The following is a 19501-nucleotide window of genomic DNA, read 5'->3' on the forward strand; positions in this document are numbered from 1 at the left end:
TCCTTCAGGACACTGCTTTGTCCTTGTCTGCCACATAGCTCGCCTAACCACAGGTCGCACCTCGTCCTTGTGTAACCATGCATGCCATCACAACTACTACTGTCACATCTTTCTTCTTCAAGCCATCACCACATCTTTCAGGCAGATCTTTCACAATTAGCCTCCAATGCCTATCCTGCATCTCCTCTGCATACTGGTTCCAGAGCTGACGAGCAGAGAAAGAAGGGCTTACCTCAACAATTCCCCAGGGGACTCAGTTGTCAAGTGGTCTCCCTCAGTTAGAAGCAGTCTGTGGCAACTGGTGATCACCTCCTTCCTAGCCAACCATTATTTTATAACAAAATATTTTCTGGGGATGATGGTACGCAAACAGAGCTACACTGATAACAGCCATCTTGCTGCTGGCACAGCCACAATCTCTGATTTCTAAGATTTGATCCTTTTAATAATTTATGACAAGGATAGAATAATGTCTCTCTGATCGTACTTCTGTTTCCCTCTTCGTTTTTTAAAAATTATTTGAATTTTTTCCGAAGTAATTTCATGTGTTTCAAATTGTCTTCTGCATAATACAGGCGTGTCTCACAAGGATCCACGAAGTACATGCCCAATAAAGATTTTCAAAACATAAAATTGAGGTAAATTTTAATGCAATAAATAAAATCATATTCATGGTTTGCATCTAGCCTGAAAATCCGGCATGGTGATGATCCTCTTAAAAACAATGCACAACTTTGCCACAAAGTGCATTAATGTTTGGATTTAAGGTTTATATTGCAACACTACTCTCTAAAACTAATTAGAAAAACTAGAATAATGCATTAAAATATATGTCTCTTCAGTTGTAGCAGTGTAGCAGAACAAGGCAGAAACTACTGTAAGTTTCTCCTATTTACCACATCCCGCTCTAGCTAGTGGCGGAACACATCATCTGTGGATTTTCAATCGCAACCAGACAGGGAACAAAAGCTAATCAAGTCATACAGAACACACAAGGTGCTTTGTGGTGCACTACAGCTGTGTTTCCTACAGTTGCCCTCAAAAGAGGTGTGCTCACCCTCCCTGACAGGGGGAATGAGTTGTTCAAGTAGCAAAGAGATGTTACTTACGCTGGATTGGGCAAACTAAAGGATTCATTCATAGTAAACTTTGAGAGAATAGGTCACCATAAGTAAAGCCAATGGAGGCAATTCCATGATGCTACTTCTTTCAACATCATGGTAAATCAGAATATAAAGTTCATTTTGACTTCCGCACATCCATGGTCCAGATTGAGACATGGAGAAGAAATGAGTTGTTGCCATAGAGTGCCATGCAACATCACACGCTTCACAAGTTTTCATGGTTCTAGTAGAATAAAGATTTGGGATAACCTCAGGGATGACACTGGGAGCTCTAAATGTGACCATAGTCGTCAATAAGGAACATATGCCGTACTGCTAGACCTATTTCATAAGACAGGCAAAACTGAGAGGAAGGACTACGCTCCTTTTCAGATAGATGACAGGTTTGATAATACTTTCTTCCAAAAGATCGTGAAGACCTTCATTTCCCTGGACGAGCATTCACAGACTATCTACCCATTTCACAGACTATCTACCCATTTCACAGACTATCTACCCATTTCACAGACTATCTGCCATTTTCTGTTCGTGTCCATATGGAAGACTTTATTTGTGGACACCGTGCTTTTATCACCTAAAGAATAGCAATAAACTCCAAAGGATATTGATGTAGTAGGGACTGGCACAGCTGCGAAGTTGGCATAAAAACACTGTGGGTCAGTAGGAAATCACCAAAGAACGTGTCTGTAAAAAACACAAAAGAAACAAGGAAGTTTAGAATTGCAACATTGAAATACAATTTGGAGATCCTAGTTTGTGTCTGCAACAGAGGTAAATGTGCAATGTAACAATTGTAACCACAGTTAGTGCAAAAAGGAGAACACAGGGTTAAAAGCTTGGTGCACATGATGGAGTTTCTGACCAAAGAATTAGACAAAGTGGAGTTGCCAAATGGTGCCAAATCACGGGAAACACATTCAACCAGTCCTGGAGTTTTAGTCAACAGCAGGTTAGAATCTAAGAATTCGAGGTTCCTTTTTCTCACCATGCAAAGTAATGTTGAGTAAAAAGCCATGGCTGGTGGTGAAGGCTTCACTCATGAAAAGGGGCCACTAGCTAACTTTGATAAGGACATACTGTGGTGATATAATATTTGAACGCATCATCTGCTGTTACAGGGCCTAACAGTATTTTGCAAATGTCGAAATTCTGATATGATTGTGGCCTCCACACTAATCTCAAAGAGCCGTTTACATAAACATTTCTGAGAAAAACAAATACGTTTTGAATTTGTAAACCTGCCCATGTAGTCCTGCAAATGATTGATTACACTTCGTTTTTGCAGGTGGAAGTATGTTAGAGTAATAAGATGGATTCACCTCCCCCATCTTGCACCTCATATAACCAAGACATCCACATCTACTATCCATTTTGCCTCGGCAAGGAACCTTCCAGCTTCAAACATAAGCTTGCTCTGTTTGTTCACCATGTTGAGGTTTGGGTGCCAGGTAGGCTTTACACCACTGAGCTGCCGTAAGTTGTGTCATTTTGAGTCACTCCTTTGGCTTCCTACCTCTCTTAGTATGAGGTTTATTAATGATAAGACGATCAATGAGGATTGGTGTCAGAGATTTATTGTCATTGCTGTGAAGCACATTGCTTTTTACAGACCTTTTTCAGCTCCTTTGCTTTTGTCTGCATGTGCACTTGACCAAAACACATAAAGCACCTTGTTCAAAAGGGGCAAAGAAGCATTGACATTGACATTTCCATATCAGGCGTTTGGCGCGGTCATGAAAGCCTTGTTGAGGCTTCCAATGTCTGCCTCAACCAAAGGGATACCTTCTGTGAGAAAGTCTCAACATAGTGATACAGACTGACACAAATTTCAGCAACCGTGTGATATCAGGATGTTTGTGAAATGTTTGAGGTAAGCTTAGTGCTAATCTATATAAAAAAAAAGTGCAGGGGCCCAAAGTTTTTTGGGGAGCCCAGCTCTGTTGCTGCTGAATGTCTGAGTTGCGGAATGCCAGTACTAGATAGTCTCAACACCACACTTCCTGTCTCTGCCTTTCCCCTGCAGATTATTTTTAATTCATGCTTTCTCTCTAACTTACTTTGCCTCCTCCTTTCACCATTTTCTGCTTTTCTCTCTCATGCTCAAGGTTTGATGTTGAAAAATTAGCCTTGGTCTCAATGTGTACTGGCGCCCTCCACATGCAACTGTATAAAGTGGTAGTGCGGATTGCGCGAAGTGTTTTAAAGTGTTCTTTTTCTTATGCTTTAAAATTAAATAGCTAAAAGTAGTTTACAGTTCCTTGATCCTCTCTGTTTGATACATGTTCAATAAAAATGTTAATTATAAAAACATTGCTAATGATACGCGTGCTTCATAACACAAATGTGTGTCCAGTGACAGACAAGGAGTGCGCATAGCAATTTCTTTCATCTGAAAGATGGTGGTTATTAAACACAGAGCACCCAGGTATGGAATTATGTGGTCTGAGAGACTCTCACGTTTTATTTGGCGCATAAATGTTTTGAAAATCAAAGTTATTTCTAGAAAGTAAATCTGATCTTGAATCTCAGGTGGGTTCCATCCAAAAGTTATTTCTGTAAATCACGTATTCAATTGACTACGTCAATACAATTCATCGAATCAGAAACAAAACTAGCATTATTTTTTTACTTAACTTCTTCGCTTTCCCAAAAGTATAGCACATCTGTTTTCCACTACATTTCTGCCTCTGTAAAATATCCTTGCATATGGTTTGGGATTTTTTAAGAAAGACCCAAAGGATATTCAATCAGTAGTTTGGTTATCACATTCAATTCAGAACTTCTAATTGTCATATGATGAAATCTACAAAACAGATGCAGAACCACTTCCCCAACCCCTCTCAAGGGAAAGTGTACACCGTGTCTTCACTTCATCATCTTACAAGATAGCACATTAAGTAGTCATACATAGCTATCGATGATGAAAAAAATTACTGCATTGACACAGCTTTCTAAATTTGAAAGTTTGGGCGCTCTGTTCTTAGCATGAAAACCCACAAGATGACCTTGATCTTGACAAAATATTTATGTGAGTTTCATACACAAGATCTCCTATCTGAAGTTTTATTTAGATGAAAAGTACAGAGAAAAATTAAGTGAATAGAAAATGATGATCTATCCAAAGCTTTCAGTATAAGATACTTAATGATCTGCGTAGAGAAAAATAAGACCGCGCCATTTCCGAACCAGAAATAGTGACACAAAGGAAATAATTTACAAATGGAAATTGTAGTACAATACCTGTCTGATCATATATGGAAGAATCCAGCTTCATTGTCTCTAGCAAATGTTCGAATATCTTCTCAGGAGTACCAGACATCACTGTGTATCTGAAAAACAGAGCAGTCAGTCAACTACCCAAGAAGAATCTTTTTACCCGATCACCCCCCTCATGCAGCTGAAGTGGGTCAAGATCAACATGATCAACATGATTATATTAATTTAGCATTCTTCAGTGCATATTTAAAGATTTTTAACAAGGAAGCTTTTCTTGAATCAAAGAACTCAACTGGTCAAAAAATGGTGACCTCAATTCTACTATGAATTTGGAAAATCATGGAACAAAGACTTCAGCTTTTGACTCTTACTTGCAAATGTATGGAAAAGGTTACATTTCCACTTTCTACTTCTCAGCAATTTAATATTTTACAACTCCAAATGATATATTAAAGTATTTTTGCAATAACTGGGCACCATGCTAGAATTTCAAATTGGAATAATAGCACAGTTTTGTATTGGAAGTGGAGATAACGTTGTTGTAATGGTGCTGATGCATGTAAGTATATGTAAATGCAATCAAGTCAATGTGATGGGGATGCACTGCCAGTGCTTCAGCAGGTACTCTTATCAAACTTTGTTACAGTATGCATTCTCATCTCAAAGACAGGAAATTTTCCAGTATTTTGCCTGTGCACCCGTTTAAACATGCCACTATGCTTTGACTAGAACACCAACAGAATATATCCTGACATCAAATATCTGCAAATGTCAGCATATCAGAAGGATCAATGGTAGGGTGTTCTATGGAGGCTTTTGCCCTTTAGCGATTGTACACAGCTCACCGCCAAGGGTTTGCACTGTTCCATTAAACCTTGACAGGGTCGTGTGTTTACAAATTTGCACATGAAGGACATCCATTTTAATACTTCTCAGTATCCTTTGTGTCAAGGTATATGAATTCCTCTTTCAAGGTATTTTAAGGATAATCTGTAGAACCTTTGAAGACTTCAGCAACAATAAAATCCCTATGATTTGGCTGTGGGTCAACTTACACTTTGGGAAAACTTGTTGAATCACAACATGTGTAATACATGACGTCCCCTGGACATTTTTTCCTACCCCCTAGGAAAAAATGTGGTTGTTATTCATGCAAGTGCAGACTTTGCAATAGGGGTTGTAGTGAAATGGGTTCCGCCTATTTAATCCGCCCAGATTTTTCATTTTTTGATCACCTGGTTTTTAGACCTTTTCTGTGGGTGAGTCTCACTAACTGAGTTTCACCCACGGTAATAACATTGCAATTGGACTGCAGGGTGCCTACCTCCAGTGTCCACCTTTTAAGATAAGGCCACTGCAACGTAGCTAGGTTAAGGAGCATTTAGCTGATTACATGTGTGTGGGTTGCACATGTGAGACTACTGTCGTGTACAGACCATTTACTGTACACAGGTATCCTGGCCCAGAGGGGACTCTGCCTGGAAAGATGTTGACCTAAGGTAGGCCCAAAAATATTACTGGGAACTTAATAGGTACGGGCAATAGGGCTTACCGGTTTATCTGCAGTGTCACTGTATTATGCACATAAGGGGAAATCTGCCTTAAATTGCAGTTTTGGCCTACACAGTCCAGTGAGTTATCACACTGGGTGAAACATGTACGGCAAGTTTGAATATGTAAATCCGAAGAACCTACAAGTACAACTTATGGGTCTTCCAGAATAGTCATATTTCTCTGCTCAACTCGGGATCAATTTCCAGGCCTTTTGTCACCATGCTGGGCCACGTTAATTACTCTGCTCCACAGCAGGAGGAACAAAGTCCTCTCCACAAAAAGGAGTAACTTACATTGCTTCACAGGAAGAGGTGAGAAGGAAAATCTGCATCTGCTATTCAGCTATCACACTCTACCTGGGTTGATACAACCCAGTCCCAGTTAACAAATGAGGAAGTCCAGAGATCTGAAGTCAACACAAGAAGGGCATCCCTTTGGAGTTTTGGTGGGAAGGTCCCTGGCAGTGATGTTAGCTAGGGGGTAGCTGAGTCCCCAAGAGGAGCTGTGCACATACACCACTTGACAGCATCATCTTGGATTGTCTCGGCAAGCTGTGCTGGAGGGTTGAGACAGGAGTCAAGGGGTGATGTGGCAAGATAGGACTGGAAAGGGTTGCCTGGCAAATAGGACTTTCCACCCCTACTTAAAAACAACGAAGAGAGAGACTTGTACACTGTAATTGGACAGCGGCAACACTATGGACAACTGGAAGGACAAGTCCCCTTATGCCCTAATAGACTAAGGATTCTACCTCTAGCTGACCCCTAGGCCAGTAGGTCTCTCCGGGATGAGTGAGGTTTGCTCCATTAACCCCCTAAGGACTATTTGGGGGAAGACCTGGACTTCTGTGCCCCAGCAGGAGGATAGGAGCACCAAAGACAAAGCAAAGGAGAAAAGCTGTTGAAGAGAGCAGGTGAAAGCTCACTCTCTGCAAAGTGTGCCACTTTAGAGGCCAGGAGGCCTGCTGAAAAGGTGGCTAGTGCTTGTTACCAGGAGCAAAAAGAGTCAGGAACCAAGAAATCAGCCTAACAGACCCACGTTAACTAAGGGTAAAGGATTTGACATTTGACGCCCCCTGCTCGAGCAATGGAGTGCGTGACCTGTCTGGACTACAAGTCCAGAAACAAATCCCAGTGTGGGCCAGTGCCAAGGGGCTGGCACAAGCATCATCAATTATTAAAGCCTAGGGAGGGGGCATGCGTGGGGCCCCCTCCCCATTCCCAGGCCAAAGTACAAAAAAATGGGTCCCGGACCCCACCCCCAGGCCCTGAAGACAAAGGACGTGTCCTGGGACCCCGCCCCCCGGGACTGATGAGGAGAAAGGAAGAGGATGCACTGTCGCACCCCCACCCACAATGGCATTGAATTCACCCCTGCCGCCCATGCCCAAGCCTGGGGGAGCTCATCATCCAACACAACTCCAACACCCTTCCCAATGGAGCGACATGGAGTTAGCCAGCTGTGCAACGCGGTAGTGGGTTCCATGCTCTGTCCCAACAAAAATACATATCGGGGTGTCCCAGGTGGGACCAGCGATCCCTAACAACAGAAAAGGCAAACACAGAAAAAAGAGACACAGGCATGAAGCCCAGGCCACAAAAAGTAGAGTGGTGAAAGCTATTCAAATATGCACAATCCACAAAGGGAGCACTACATAATGTACAGAGGGGCTGCATTTGCGCAAAGTGTGCTTCCTTCTGGTGGCTCTAGGAGGGCAGGGGAACCACCAATACTTTAAAAAAAAGTTGTGGGGGCCTGCATGCATCACAGTAGAACCCCCAAAGGAGTTTAAAAAGTGCCCCCTTAGTATCCAGGGCCAAGGAAGTTATGACACCATGACACCAGGTTTTTCAGCATTCATTTCAGGTCATTCCCAAGGTTAGAACTTTGCTTCTAAAGCTTGGATGTTCATGGACATCTAGTGGTTGGTGCTATAAGTGCAAGTTATGTAGCCTAAAGGATTCAAGAAAGGCACAGACATGTTATGTGATTTAAAAATGCTTTATTTAAAAATGTATTGATAGTGATTTATGGTAAATATTGCAATACTTTATTGATAAAAATGATTGCATGTAAACCATGGTTACTGATTTCAGTGATAGATGGTTTTCAATATATAATTCTTGGTCTTTTAATATGAGGACCCTGACACAGCCAATAGATCTGGTTTATTTAGAGTGACACTCTCCCTATATTGAGATGTGCTGTATGAGGAGGGGATACTGTGATCGATTTGGGGATAAGTGTGATTTCAGAATGCATATATTTGTTACTTTGCAGCATAGTATTTTGTAGAGTGTGTGTAATTAATGCACTTTTCCATTTCCAAAGGTAAAGCACAGACTGGTCAATCATTTATTGAAAGTTATTGTTTCGTGCCAGCAAATGGTTATTACTAGCCCTCACCACCTCCCCTGCTCGGTTACCCTGAGAGAGTCCAGCACTTCAATGGGGTGCTTTTTTCAAGTGAGGGGATGATTGTAGACCTATTACTTGCACAGAACTAACACCCTTCACAACTAATTACCACATTTCCTTACAATGGTAAAATGCCACTGTTAGAACTGCCATCCTTGGCATGGTTTCTCCTGAACTTTTACCTTCTGATCTCCTGTTTTTGACTGATGCTGCTGACTTTGTTTTTGCTGGCTTTGGGAATCTAGGCACCTTAACACAGCTAACCAGTGCTAAAGTGTGTGTGATCTTTAGTTAAAATATAGTAACATTGGTTTATCCACAATTACCATTTTTAATTTAATTATAAGTTCCTAGTAAAGTTCACTACATTTTCCCATGGTCTGTAAATCGCGTGCTACTAGTGGGATCAGCACTAATTGTGCCACCCACTTAAGTAGACATTTAAACATGTATCATGCCAGCCACTGCAGAGCCTGTGTGTGAAGTTCTAAACTGCCATGTCGGCCTGACAAGTTAACTTACTGAAAGGTCTATCCCCCCATAGGATAACATTGGAATTGCCTCATTAGATTTTAACAGTGTACTTTCCAAATGAGAAGAGATGGGACCCTCAGATTTGATGTCTCTGGAATCACAATTTAAAAACACAACTTATGGTGAAGTTGGTTTTCAAATTGCAATTCTGAAAATGCCACTTTTAGAAAGTTGGGATTTTCTTACAGTTCCCATTTGGTGCCTCCAGCCTGTCGCTGGAATACACGTCTGTGGTGGGTGACAGCTGGCTTCCTGCATTCCATCTATACAGCCAAACACAAAGGAAGAGTAGGTGAGTCTAAGTGGTCATCTGCATGCTGATGGGTCATGCTGAGCAGGATGACAGGGAGGAGCTGAAAATTACACCTGAATGGGCTGTGCCATGTCCCACAAAGGGTTGCTGCCCCCCCATTAGCGAGTCTGGAGCCAAGGCAGGAAAGAATGGGACTCTGAGCACTTCAAAGCATTTTTTTGAAGTCTCCCAACTTCGAAAAGCTCAACTGGGTATAAGCACTGTACCTCTGACATCACCAAATCAGAACACTTCAGGAACTGAAAAAACATTCTACCAGGAAGAAGGAATGCTTTGCTGCTGGAAGAACTGCCATTTTGCTGAACTGCTTTGCTGTGTTGGCCTGCTGCCTTTTACCTGGGGGTGAGAAGGACTGGACCTGCATCTCTACATCCTAGAACCAAAGTATCTCCAAGGGCTGATTGGCTGTTTTGTGAAGTCCCAGGAATATCAGAGACTTCCTCTCTTCAACCTGCAAACAGCACCTAGACTCTGTCTGCTGCGAGCCCAAGTGGAGCCAATTCAGTCCTGGGCCCATGGAAGTGAGCATAAAGTGCTTCATCTGCCAGAACCAAGGCATTTACATTGTTGCACCGATAGGAACTAACGCATCCCCGCCGTTGTGAAAACCAGATTGATGCATCGTACTTGGAACTGCCGCATTGCCTCCGGAACCACTGCGTCGGAACCAACGCATCGCCACCACTGTATGCAGAACATTGGCACATTGCCTCCACTATGTGGGGGAAGTAGGCGCTTCACATTTGGAACCGCCACATCTTGGAACTGTTGCACCGCTCACAGAACCGATGCTTCCCCGCTGTTGCACAGAGATATCCGCCGCATCACCCCAACTGCATGGGGATCACCGACGCATCTTGCTGCTGGTGACCAGGATCAAGGTACATCTGTTCATTGGGCCCAGCATGGGTTCTGGATCTGGCTCGCACTCTATCGCGGTCAGACTGAACTCTTGACTTTTGCCCGGTCCAGTGTGACCAATTAGCGCTGTAACTGCTTACTGCTTTTAAGCGCTATTTTTGCATTTAATCTTTAAAAATTCATATCTCGTCTTCTACTGACTGGCTTTTTTGTTATTTTGGTCTTCTATTATTTATAGAAATATTCTCTATTTTTCTAAACTGGTGTGGAGTCTTTTTCTGGTGTTATCACCCTGTTACTATTTGTTGTGTTGCACAAATACTTTACACATTGCCTCTTAAGTTAAGCCTGACTGCTCAGTGCCAAACTACCAGAGGGTGAGCACAGGTTAATGTGTGTTACTGACTTACCCTGACTAGGATTGTGGTTCCTGGTTGGACAGGATGCATACCTCTGCCAACCAGAAATCCAATTTCCAACAGCCACCATTTTCCACCTTTCTGCTCCACAGAGCAAATTTGAGGCACTTCATACACTCAGCTTTCATTGGAGGAAGACGCACCCTGAAAATGTTCTTTATGCTCTCCTTTTATGTAGCTTATAGTGAAGCTTGGACCTTTGTCCTGCTATGGGGAGCCCAGTTCCAATTTCCTTCTCTTACTTCTTAGGGAGGTCCTATTTGAGCTAACAAAATCACTAAGGCACTGATTAGGAGTAAAGGGTAAAACTCCACTTGTTGCATGAACAGGAGTTTGAACAGATTAATGTGTTCATAACAGTCTCCCCTGCAATTGCCCCGTGGTAACTTTCAGCTGGTATACCCTGCTTAACTTTACCAGGGGGAAGCCTGAGGGGAAAACTATGATACGTTTAGAATTAGGTGCATTGTGCCACATTCACACATTGAATTCTCAATTTTCAGTGAGTCAATTCAGAATATGAGCTCTTTACCATACCTAGTAAACACTGCACCTCATAGTATAGATTTTTACCGGTTATAGTAAATATTCACAACTAACTTAAAGGTTACCCGTTTTCAATGATAGCAGGTACCTTGACCCTCTCATTCTTCCAAAAATTTATCAAATGAGTACCATTAAGCTGGGAAATAGTACACCTGCTAGTACTGTGGAAAGAGAATGAATTGTACTCAGAAGTGCTTTCTCTACCCTTACTCATGTACAAAGTGACTCTACGCAATGTTAATTTATGCAAGCAGGCGGAGCTGCAGTTGGAGTCGAAGCACTGGAGTTCAGGTTCCGATGCTCCACAGGTGTTCTACAGGGTCGGCCCATCGGCCTGTCGTGAGAGCAGAGCAGGCAGAGTGGGTGGAGCTGTGGCTGGAGATGAATCAAGCCTAGGTAGTGGCCCATGCCGCCTCCTGGAGTGTCTCCAGTGCATCATCGATACACAAACTGCCATTGGCCTCAGAGCACGAGGGATATCTCCCCCCGTCTGCCTCGATCTCCATCTGGCCGTTGCCTGAGGTCACAATGCGGCGAAACCTGTAAAAAGCCAGAGGGAGCCCTACCAAGTCCTAGGAAGCCTCAGGGAGTGCAGCGCACCACATTGCCATGCAAGGGGCAGCAAGTTGTGAACTGACTGGGGCACCCTTGCTAGATTGGTGGCTTTGGCTGTTGGCTGCTTTCTGGTTCCCCTGCCCCACCCCCCTGTCAGCACTCCTTCCTATCCTTATTGAAGGCCTTTTTGTCAGCTGGAGCACTGGAGCTTGGGCATTGAAATTGGGAAATTAACAGTAGCAGCATGGTGGACAGGCTGCGAGTACTCCAGGAGGCAAAGCCACACTATACAAAGGTAGAGGCAGCTGAAGTTGCAGTGGTAGTTGAAGGGGCAGCAAGGGGCTGTAAGGTAGGCCTTCTTGCATGGTTGCGCGCTGGGTTGTGGATGCTGCCCAACTAGACTCGGAAGCGGCTTGTGGCCTGGGTGTGCTCCCTCCCCTGACAGTCATCCTCGCACCATTACGCTTTCCATCGCAAATACGAAGCCAACACAGAGCTGTCGTACCTCCTAACTGGATGACACCCATGCCAATAAAAACACTGGGAGATTTGCTGGTTTACTTGGCGGCACAAACAAGGCTCTCAACCCTATTATGCAGGACACGGCAGCAGCCCCTAGCTAGCTGGAAACTCTCCCACAGGGTATTTGAGACTCACAGGTACATTGCTAAGTCAAGAAGAGAACAGAGAAAAGCAGCACAGAGATCCACAGTAAGGACCACAACAGTGGAAACAGTAGCAAGTGGGTCGAGACAACAAATGGCGCACAGAGATACTCATGGCCAATGCAAGCCTGTGCCACAAGGCAATTCACTGAGAGGAGTGCCCCAGGATGAAGAGGGGAAATTAGGCCTTGAACATTCTGAGCTTACATCGACCCAAGCACACAGCTTGGCCCAACCAAATATACCATTCATAACTATATCACAAGGATAAGGGCAGGCATGAGGGAAACCAAGCTGCAATCAGAGCCAGAACTGCAGAGGCAACAGAGGAGCTAACCCCCATTTCTGACAGTGCAGCCATCCCCAGCCTTGAAGAATCAATAACCAGAGAGATGGTGTAGTTAGCAGATGCAGTTGAAAAAAGAAAAAGTACAATAAACCTACACAACTTAAGCACACCCTCAGGAGACAAGGAGGTGATAGAGAGCTCCACAAAAATGAATACAGGGGTCATAAGCCCAAAGGACAATACGCACGATCAGGCTCCGACCATACAAGAACGTGAGTCAAATGCGCCTATCTACACATCCAACTCACAGAGATATAGCCCAGATGGGGCTAACTCCACAAATTTGCAAAAAAGACAGGGCATTTTAGTAGAGGCGATGGCTCATCATCCAGCCAACCACCATTGTGACAATTCATATGAGACGGAAACAGAGCGGCTCAATCAGGACTGCTCTACCCCTCCAGGAACAACCCAGGATGGTGAGAGGGACCTTGAGCAACCATATTTCTCAACAACAATCTTTGCACCAAATTTAATTGGTATGAAGTACCTTGTTACCAATATGAAGGGGGCATCGGGCCCAAACTTGTAGGGTATTACACCCCTATCCCAAGTTCCATCAACTAGAAATGATGTTTCTGACACCATCATAAACACTAATAATTTGTTTCTACAGGTTGCGGTCAAGGCCCTCACTTGGCAAAGTGGAGCTAATGCAAATGCTCGCCCTAGAGTGTGTTGATGCTCAAAAAGAAATTGGACACACTTAATCAGCAGTGGTGAAGTTGCAGCAGCAAGCAATGCCATAATTGACAACTATAATTGACAAGCTAACCACACTGTTGGAACTATTATCCACACTAATAAATTATTGCAAAAGTACTCAGATGGGCACTACGCAAGGTGGACAAATCCCAATCAAATTGAATGTGGAGGAATGGAGGATGAGGAAACTTCCGGTATAAGCAAAACGAGAGGTTGTGAAGTGAGTTGGCCCCCCCTCAGCTATGGACCCACAACTGGAAACCACAAATCAAGGGTCCGCAAGACCTGGAAGGCAAAGCGACACCAGCAGGAAGATACAACAGCTCTAAACAACGTCTCCCACACACTTGAGAACTGAGGGAATTAAGCTGCTACAAGAGAAGCAGGCATTTAATAATGCTAGTCCTGCTGAGAACACAGCCAACACGCCATCAACAAGTAACTATGCAATAGAGACCAAGCCAGAAGTCGTGAATGCACCTTGCCCCCTATTGATGGAAAACCTCCAAGTACCTCTTTTACGACAACAAAAGAAAAAATTGGCAAATCCTTGAAAAAAATAAACAATAGGCCCATTTACAATGGACAAAAAGAAAAACCTACTCAACCCTAAGCGCTAAATACTCCAGTGAACGGGAGAGGGTAGGGTAATGACAGTAGTGGGGAGGGACTTGTGAGCTACCCGCTCTTCCAACACAAAACAGCAACATAAAAATAAATTAAACAGCCTCTTCAAGACAAACAAACCATACACATTGCAGAAAGCATTCATACACTGTCAAGCTCTGGACTGAATGTGTTCCCAGAGGCACAACAGAAAAAGGAAAACTACACCCAGACTACGTACCATACGGTACATAACGCTCAGCCAAAGACCTACTCACAGGCTGTGGACACCAACAATAGATGCAGTGCCTCGGCGAAATAAAGCTCCCTCTACACTGAAACTCTCAACGAACAGCATGAGATAGCATAGGTTAATGAAATCCAATCAGAAATGACTAGTACGTGGAACATCATACTAACATACAGTAGGGCAATCAATCCAACTAGGGTGGAGGAGCTGCATCAGGGATCTAGATCTCTCCGTATGGAAATTCACAGTGAGCAGCATGTTTCCTCTTGGTCAAATGATCAACAAATTGTAACAATCAGAGAAATAGTAAAACCCTCTTCTCATTTTGCACACAAAGAACTTAAGGAGAACAAAAGGATGTGATGCATCGCAGAGCTCCTGCATAGAAGAGGGAAGGGCCCCAATACAGAACGCCAGCTAAAAGACACAAGGAAAAAAAGATAAAAAGATAGTATGGATGCTAAACGAAAACATTTAGAGGATGAGTGGAAATACATATACTCACTGTAGGCACCTAGTAAGTCCAGGGAATTCTGGTGCTTCGTCAACAGCCTGGCAAGTACAACCACTGGCAAGGAGAATGCTGTCCCAGCCAACAAATGGGTTGTTCACGTATCAAACCTTTATGTAGAGCCCACTAAAACAAGGGCCACAATCAAGAACTCACTTGCTAATGCCCTAGAGTGCCTGGAGAAAAACCCAATTGTAGTCTCCAAAAAGGAGATGCTAAGCATCCTGTAGAGAATCCGGAAAGATGGAGTCCTGGGCCAAAATAACTTACCTTGGAGCATCTTTAAGGAAGACCAGGTATTTTGGTCACTGTTAGGCCTGGCATCTTTTGGCGTTATGTTCCCAATCTTTGTGTTTCTGACCTCCTGTTTTTGACTGTGTGCTGCATTTCGGTTTTGCTGGTTTTAGGACTCTGGGCACTATACCACTGTTGACCAGAGCTAAAGTGCAAGTGCTCTCTGTGTAAAATGTAACGATGATTGGTTTCTCCATGATCGGCATATGTGTGCGCCCAGGGCCTGTAAATCAAATGCTACTAGTGAGCCAGCAGCACTGATAGTACCACCCACATTAGTAGCCTTGCAAACATGTCTCAGACCTTCCACTGCAGTGTCTGTGTGTACCGTTGTAAACTGCCATTTAGACGTAGCAAGTGCACCCACTTGCCAGGGCCAAACCTTCCCTTTTGGTGCATGTAAGGCAACCCTAAGGTAGGCCCAAGGTAACCCCATGGGCAGGGTGCAGTGTATTTAAAAGGTAGGACATGTACTGCTTTGTTTTACTTGTCCTGGTAGTGAAATACTGCTAATTTCGTTTTTCACTACAGCTAGGCATAGCTCTCCCATACGTTGGCATTAGAGCTGCCCTGTAACATCTTCTAAGTGTATCTTTCAATTGGGAGCTGACAGAAAAATTTAAATTGCAGGTCTGACTTTACTTTTTACTTGTTTACTTTTTTACTTTAGCTATTCAGAGCCTCTGCCTGTCTGCTGAATATACTTCTGGGTTAGGATGACAGGTGGGCTGTTTGTGCATTCACTATAGAAAGTCACACAAAGGGAGCCAGATGTGACCTGCATATCCTGATGGCACATAACCAGGCTGATGGGTCTTCCTGAGCTAGTGGTGGGAGGAGCTGACACTGACACCTGAATAGGGCTGTGCCTGTCCTCACAAAAGCATCTTCACCCCCCTGCAGTGTGTCTGGAGCCAGGGCAGGGAAAGGCTGAATCCTGTGCACTACAAAGACTGCCCTCTGAAGTTTGCTTACTTCGAAGACTAAAAAGGGTGTAAGTACTGGACATGCGACCCCATATCTTTAGAACACTTCTAGACTGAGGACATTCTGCCAGGAAGAAGAGCTGGATTAACTTTCTGGAGGGACCTACACTTTGCTGTTTGCTTTGCTGTGTTGGTCTGCTGCTTGCTGCTTCTCCTGGGAGTAAAAGGACTGGACTTTGCTTTCTGTATCCTGCTTCCAAGGTGCTCCAAGGGCTTGAATTGAGCTGGCCCCCTGTTTAGAAGTCTTAGGGCAATCAAAGTCTTTACCTGCCAGTAACTGGACTCTGCTGCTGAGAGTCCTGACTTGCCATTAAGGGTGGGCGTAGTTCGCGAAGTAGCACTTCGCGAAGCTACGCAAAGTGAAGTTCGCACTACGCGAGCTACGCATAGCACTTCGCGAACTGCGTAGTAACATGTTCGCACTGTGCAAGATGTTGTTTTCAATGATTGCACAGTGCGGACAAGCAACCGGCACTGTGCAATCATTGAAAATGACATCTTGCACAGTGCGAGCTGTAGTTTTCTGCTGCTCGAGTAGATTTTTACTCGAGCGGCAGCTTTCTCAACGCAAACTGGTAGTTTCTCATCGCGAGCGGTCGCGAGCATACGCGACCCCTCGCAATGAGAAACCAGACCTCCTCGCATTGGGAATCTCGCCGGGAGGTTTATTTTCCATGCTCGTGATCGCCAACTTGATGTTGCTGATCGCGAACAAGGAAAAAGTCTCGCCGGGATGTCATTTTGCTTGCTCGCGGTCGCCAACTTGACGTTGAGAACCGCGAGCAAGCAAAAAATGACCGCAGCACTACGCAACACTACGCTACGCGTGTTCGCACTGTGCTACGTGCAGTTCGCGTAGTGCGAAGTAGCGCGAACTTCGCAAACTACGCGAGCGTAGCGTAGTGCTTCGCCCAGGCCTACTTGCCATGTGGTGCCAACTTAAGTTCCTGAGTAAGGGTGGGCGTAGTTCGCGAAGTTGCACTTCGCGAAGCTACGCAAAGTGAAGTTCGCACTACGCGAGCTACGCGTAGCACTTCGCGAACTGCGTAGTAACATGTTCGCACTGTGCAAGATGTTGTTTTCAATGATTGCACAGTGCGGACAAGCAACCGGCACTGTGCAATCATTGAAAATGGCATCTTGCACAGTGCGAGCTGTAGTTTTCTGCTGCTCGAGTAGATTTTTACTCGAGCTTCAGTTTTCTCAACGCGAACTGGTAGTTTCTCATTGCGAGCGGTCGCGAGCATACGCGACCACTCGCAATGAGAAACCTGACCTCCTCGCGTTGGGAATCTCGCCGGGAGGTTTATTTTCCATGCTCGCGATCGCCAACTTGCAGTTGCTGATCGCGAACAAGGAAAAAGTCTCGCCGGGATGTCATTTTGCATGCTCGCGGTCGCCAACTTGACGTTAAGGACCGCGAGCAAGCAAAAAATGACCATGACCGCAGCACTACGCAACACTACGCTACGCGTGTTCGCACTGTGCTACGTGCAGTTCGCGTAGTGCGAAGTAGCGCGAACTTCGCAAACTACGCGAGCGTAGCGTAGTGCTTCGCCCAGGCCTATTCCTGAGCCCTTAGAAGTGAATTTTGGTTATTTCAAAGCTAAAATCCACACGACTCCCAGCGTCATTGAGAACCGACACATCACTGCAAAACAAGACACATCGCTGCTGCCAGCCCTGGAGGGTGGTCCCCACTTGACACAGCGACTGTTAGTTACAATGCATGCCCCAGCTTTCCATTGCAGCACGTCAGACGTACCACCGTTGCGTGAGTTTCGAGCACCGCATCACCAAAGTCCACACTGCTCTGACTCCAACGCAGTGCATGTTTCATCACTATGGAATCGACGCAGCGCAGCTTAACTTTCAATGCATCATCCCTGGGAGCCGATTTCTTCATCAACACTGCACAGCAGTAAGAAAACTATGCACCGTGTCTTCAAACAACGCATCACACTCCCCTGCAACAGTAAGGAATCAATGTATCATCTCCCCGCCTAGCAGTAAGAAAGCAAAGCCTCCCCTCCCCTGCAGCAGTAGGGAACCAATGCATCACCTGCCTTTTTTGACGCTTCACCTCCCCTGCCCCTCGCATCATCTTTCATTTTTGACACATCTAAGGTACTTTGTCCTAAACAAGCACATCCATTGACTTCTATGGACTAAACTTGCTTGACCTTTTAAAAGTGAGACTTTGATTTGTGTACGTTGGATTGTTGCTGTGTTAGTCTTGTTTTATTCAGATAAATATTAGCTATTTTTCTAAACTGGTGTATCCTCCTTTTGTAGTGTTTTCACTGTGTTAGAGTGTGTGAGTGTGTGTATGTTAAGGTGTGTGTGCGTGTGTTAGTGTGTGTGTGTTAGAGTGTGTGTGTGTGTTAGAGTGAGTGTGCGTGTGTGTGCATGTGTGCGTGTGTGTGTGTGTGTGTGTAAACCACTATCAACTAGAGACCCATTTCTATCAGGTACTCTACATGCACAACCTCTTCAACGGATATATTCTGTTGAGAGCCATCTGAGAATCATGGAAATGCTCCATTTTGCATCCAATTCATAAAAAAGGGGCCAGCACCTCACCTGAAAACTACAGGTTAATTGCTCTACTAGACATGGATGGTAAGGCCTTTGCAAAGGGGCTCCCTCATTAGCTGGAGAGCTAGATCAATGACAACAACATCAACCATGCTATCAGATGGGGTTCAGGCAGAACTCCTCAAATACGGGCAATATGATAGCTCTTTCCTACCTGGGGGCCAAGGCCATTGAAAAATTCACCCCCTGCTTTATGCCCGCTTCATCAATTACAGTGCAGCGTTTGATGGAATTGACCAGAACATCCTCTGGACCAAACTGACGGATTGGGAAATACCAAGGCAACTCCTGGCAGCTGTCACAGTTTTGTACACTGACACTTGGGTCTAGATTAAGATAACGCAAACTCACACTACAGCAAAAATATATGCAAAGACCTGAAGCAGGGATGCCTCATTGCTCCCACCTTGTTTTGTTTATATACAGCAGACTTAGGCTCGGAGCTGTTGAAGGGAAATATCTGCTCACCTAAGTTAGGCCACCCCAAATTAGCCATAATTCAGTATGTGGATGACCTAGAGCTATTGGATCAAACACAAATTAGGATTAAGAGACCCTGGGCATACCTACTCATATACCACTAAGAACTCCCTGCATGGAAATGCTGCAAAAACTAAAGTCCGGTCTTTGGCCAAAGAGTCAAGAAAGATGGTAAACAGTGTTTACCAAGCAAGAGAGACAATTTTTTAAACAAGATTTAAAATCAACCACCTTCCCTACTGTTGCACAGACTGGAGTTGGAATAGTAAATTCGACTATTCCAACATCCAGCCCCCCAACAGCAATTCATTGTTTTCCGACTTGCGTTGTAAAGGTATGCGATGTAACAACGCAGTAGTTGTAACAACCGTGTTGAAATGACAGGCATTGTAAACGCATGCTAACTAACGTGCCATATTCAGAAAGATCACCTGGAATAGCAGGTGGACCCCATAAACAAAAGCACGACCTGCAAATACAATTATCTCAGTATCTGGTTGGCAGACACTGGCAAATC

General features: G+C 44.4%; 1 protein-coding gene and 1 long non-coding RNA gene across 2 annotated transcripts in view; one reads left to right on the forward strand and one right to left on the reverse strand.

Annotated features, from left to right (window-relative positions):
* The window catches only part of RAPGEF3 (Rap guanine nucleotide exchange factor 3), an 870850-nt gene that overhangs the window by 358709 nt on the left and 492640 nt on the right, over positions 1–19501 (reverse strand). Inside the window, exons 12-13 of the mRNA XM_085654789.1 lie at positions 4365–4453; positions 1730–1808 (exon numbers count right to left, since the gene is read on the reverse strand). Coding sequence (XP_085510915.1) covers positions 1730–1808; positions 4365–4453 — 168 coding nt within the window. The remainder of the gene's footprint in view (positions 1–1729; positions 1809–4364; positions 4454–19501) is intronic.
* Positions 1–19501, forward strand: part of LOC146856579 (uncharacterized) — a 221423-nt gene that overhangs the window by 76717 nt on the left and 125205 nt on the right. The gene's annotated exons all lie outside the window — the stretch shown is intronic.

Source organism: Triturus cristatus, chromosome 4_1 (assembly GCF_964204655.1).
Source record: "Triturus cristatus chromosome 4_1, aTriCri1.1, whole genome shotgun sequence".
NCBI classification, from domain to species: Eukaryota; Metazoa; Chordata; class Amphibia; order Caudata; family Salamandridae; genus Triturus; species Triturus cristatus.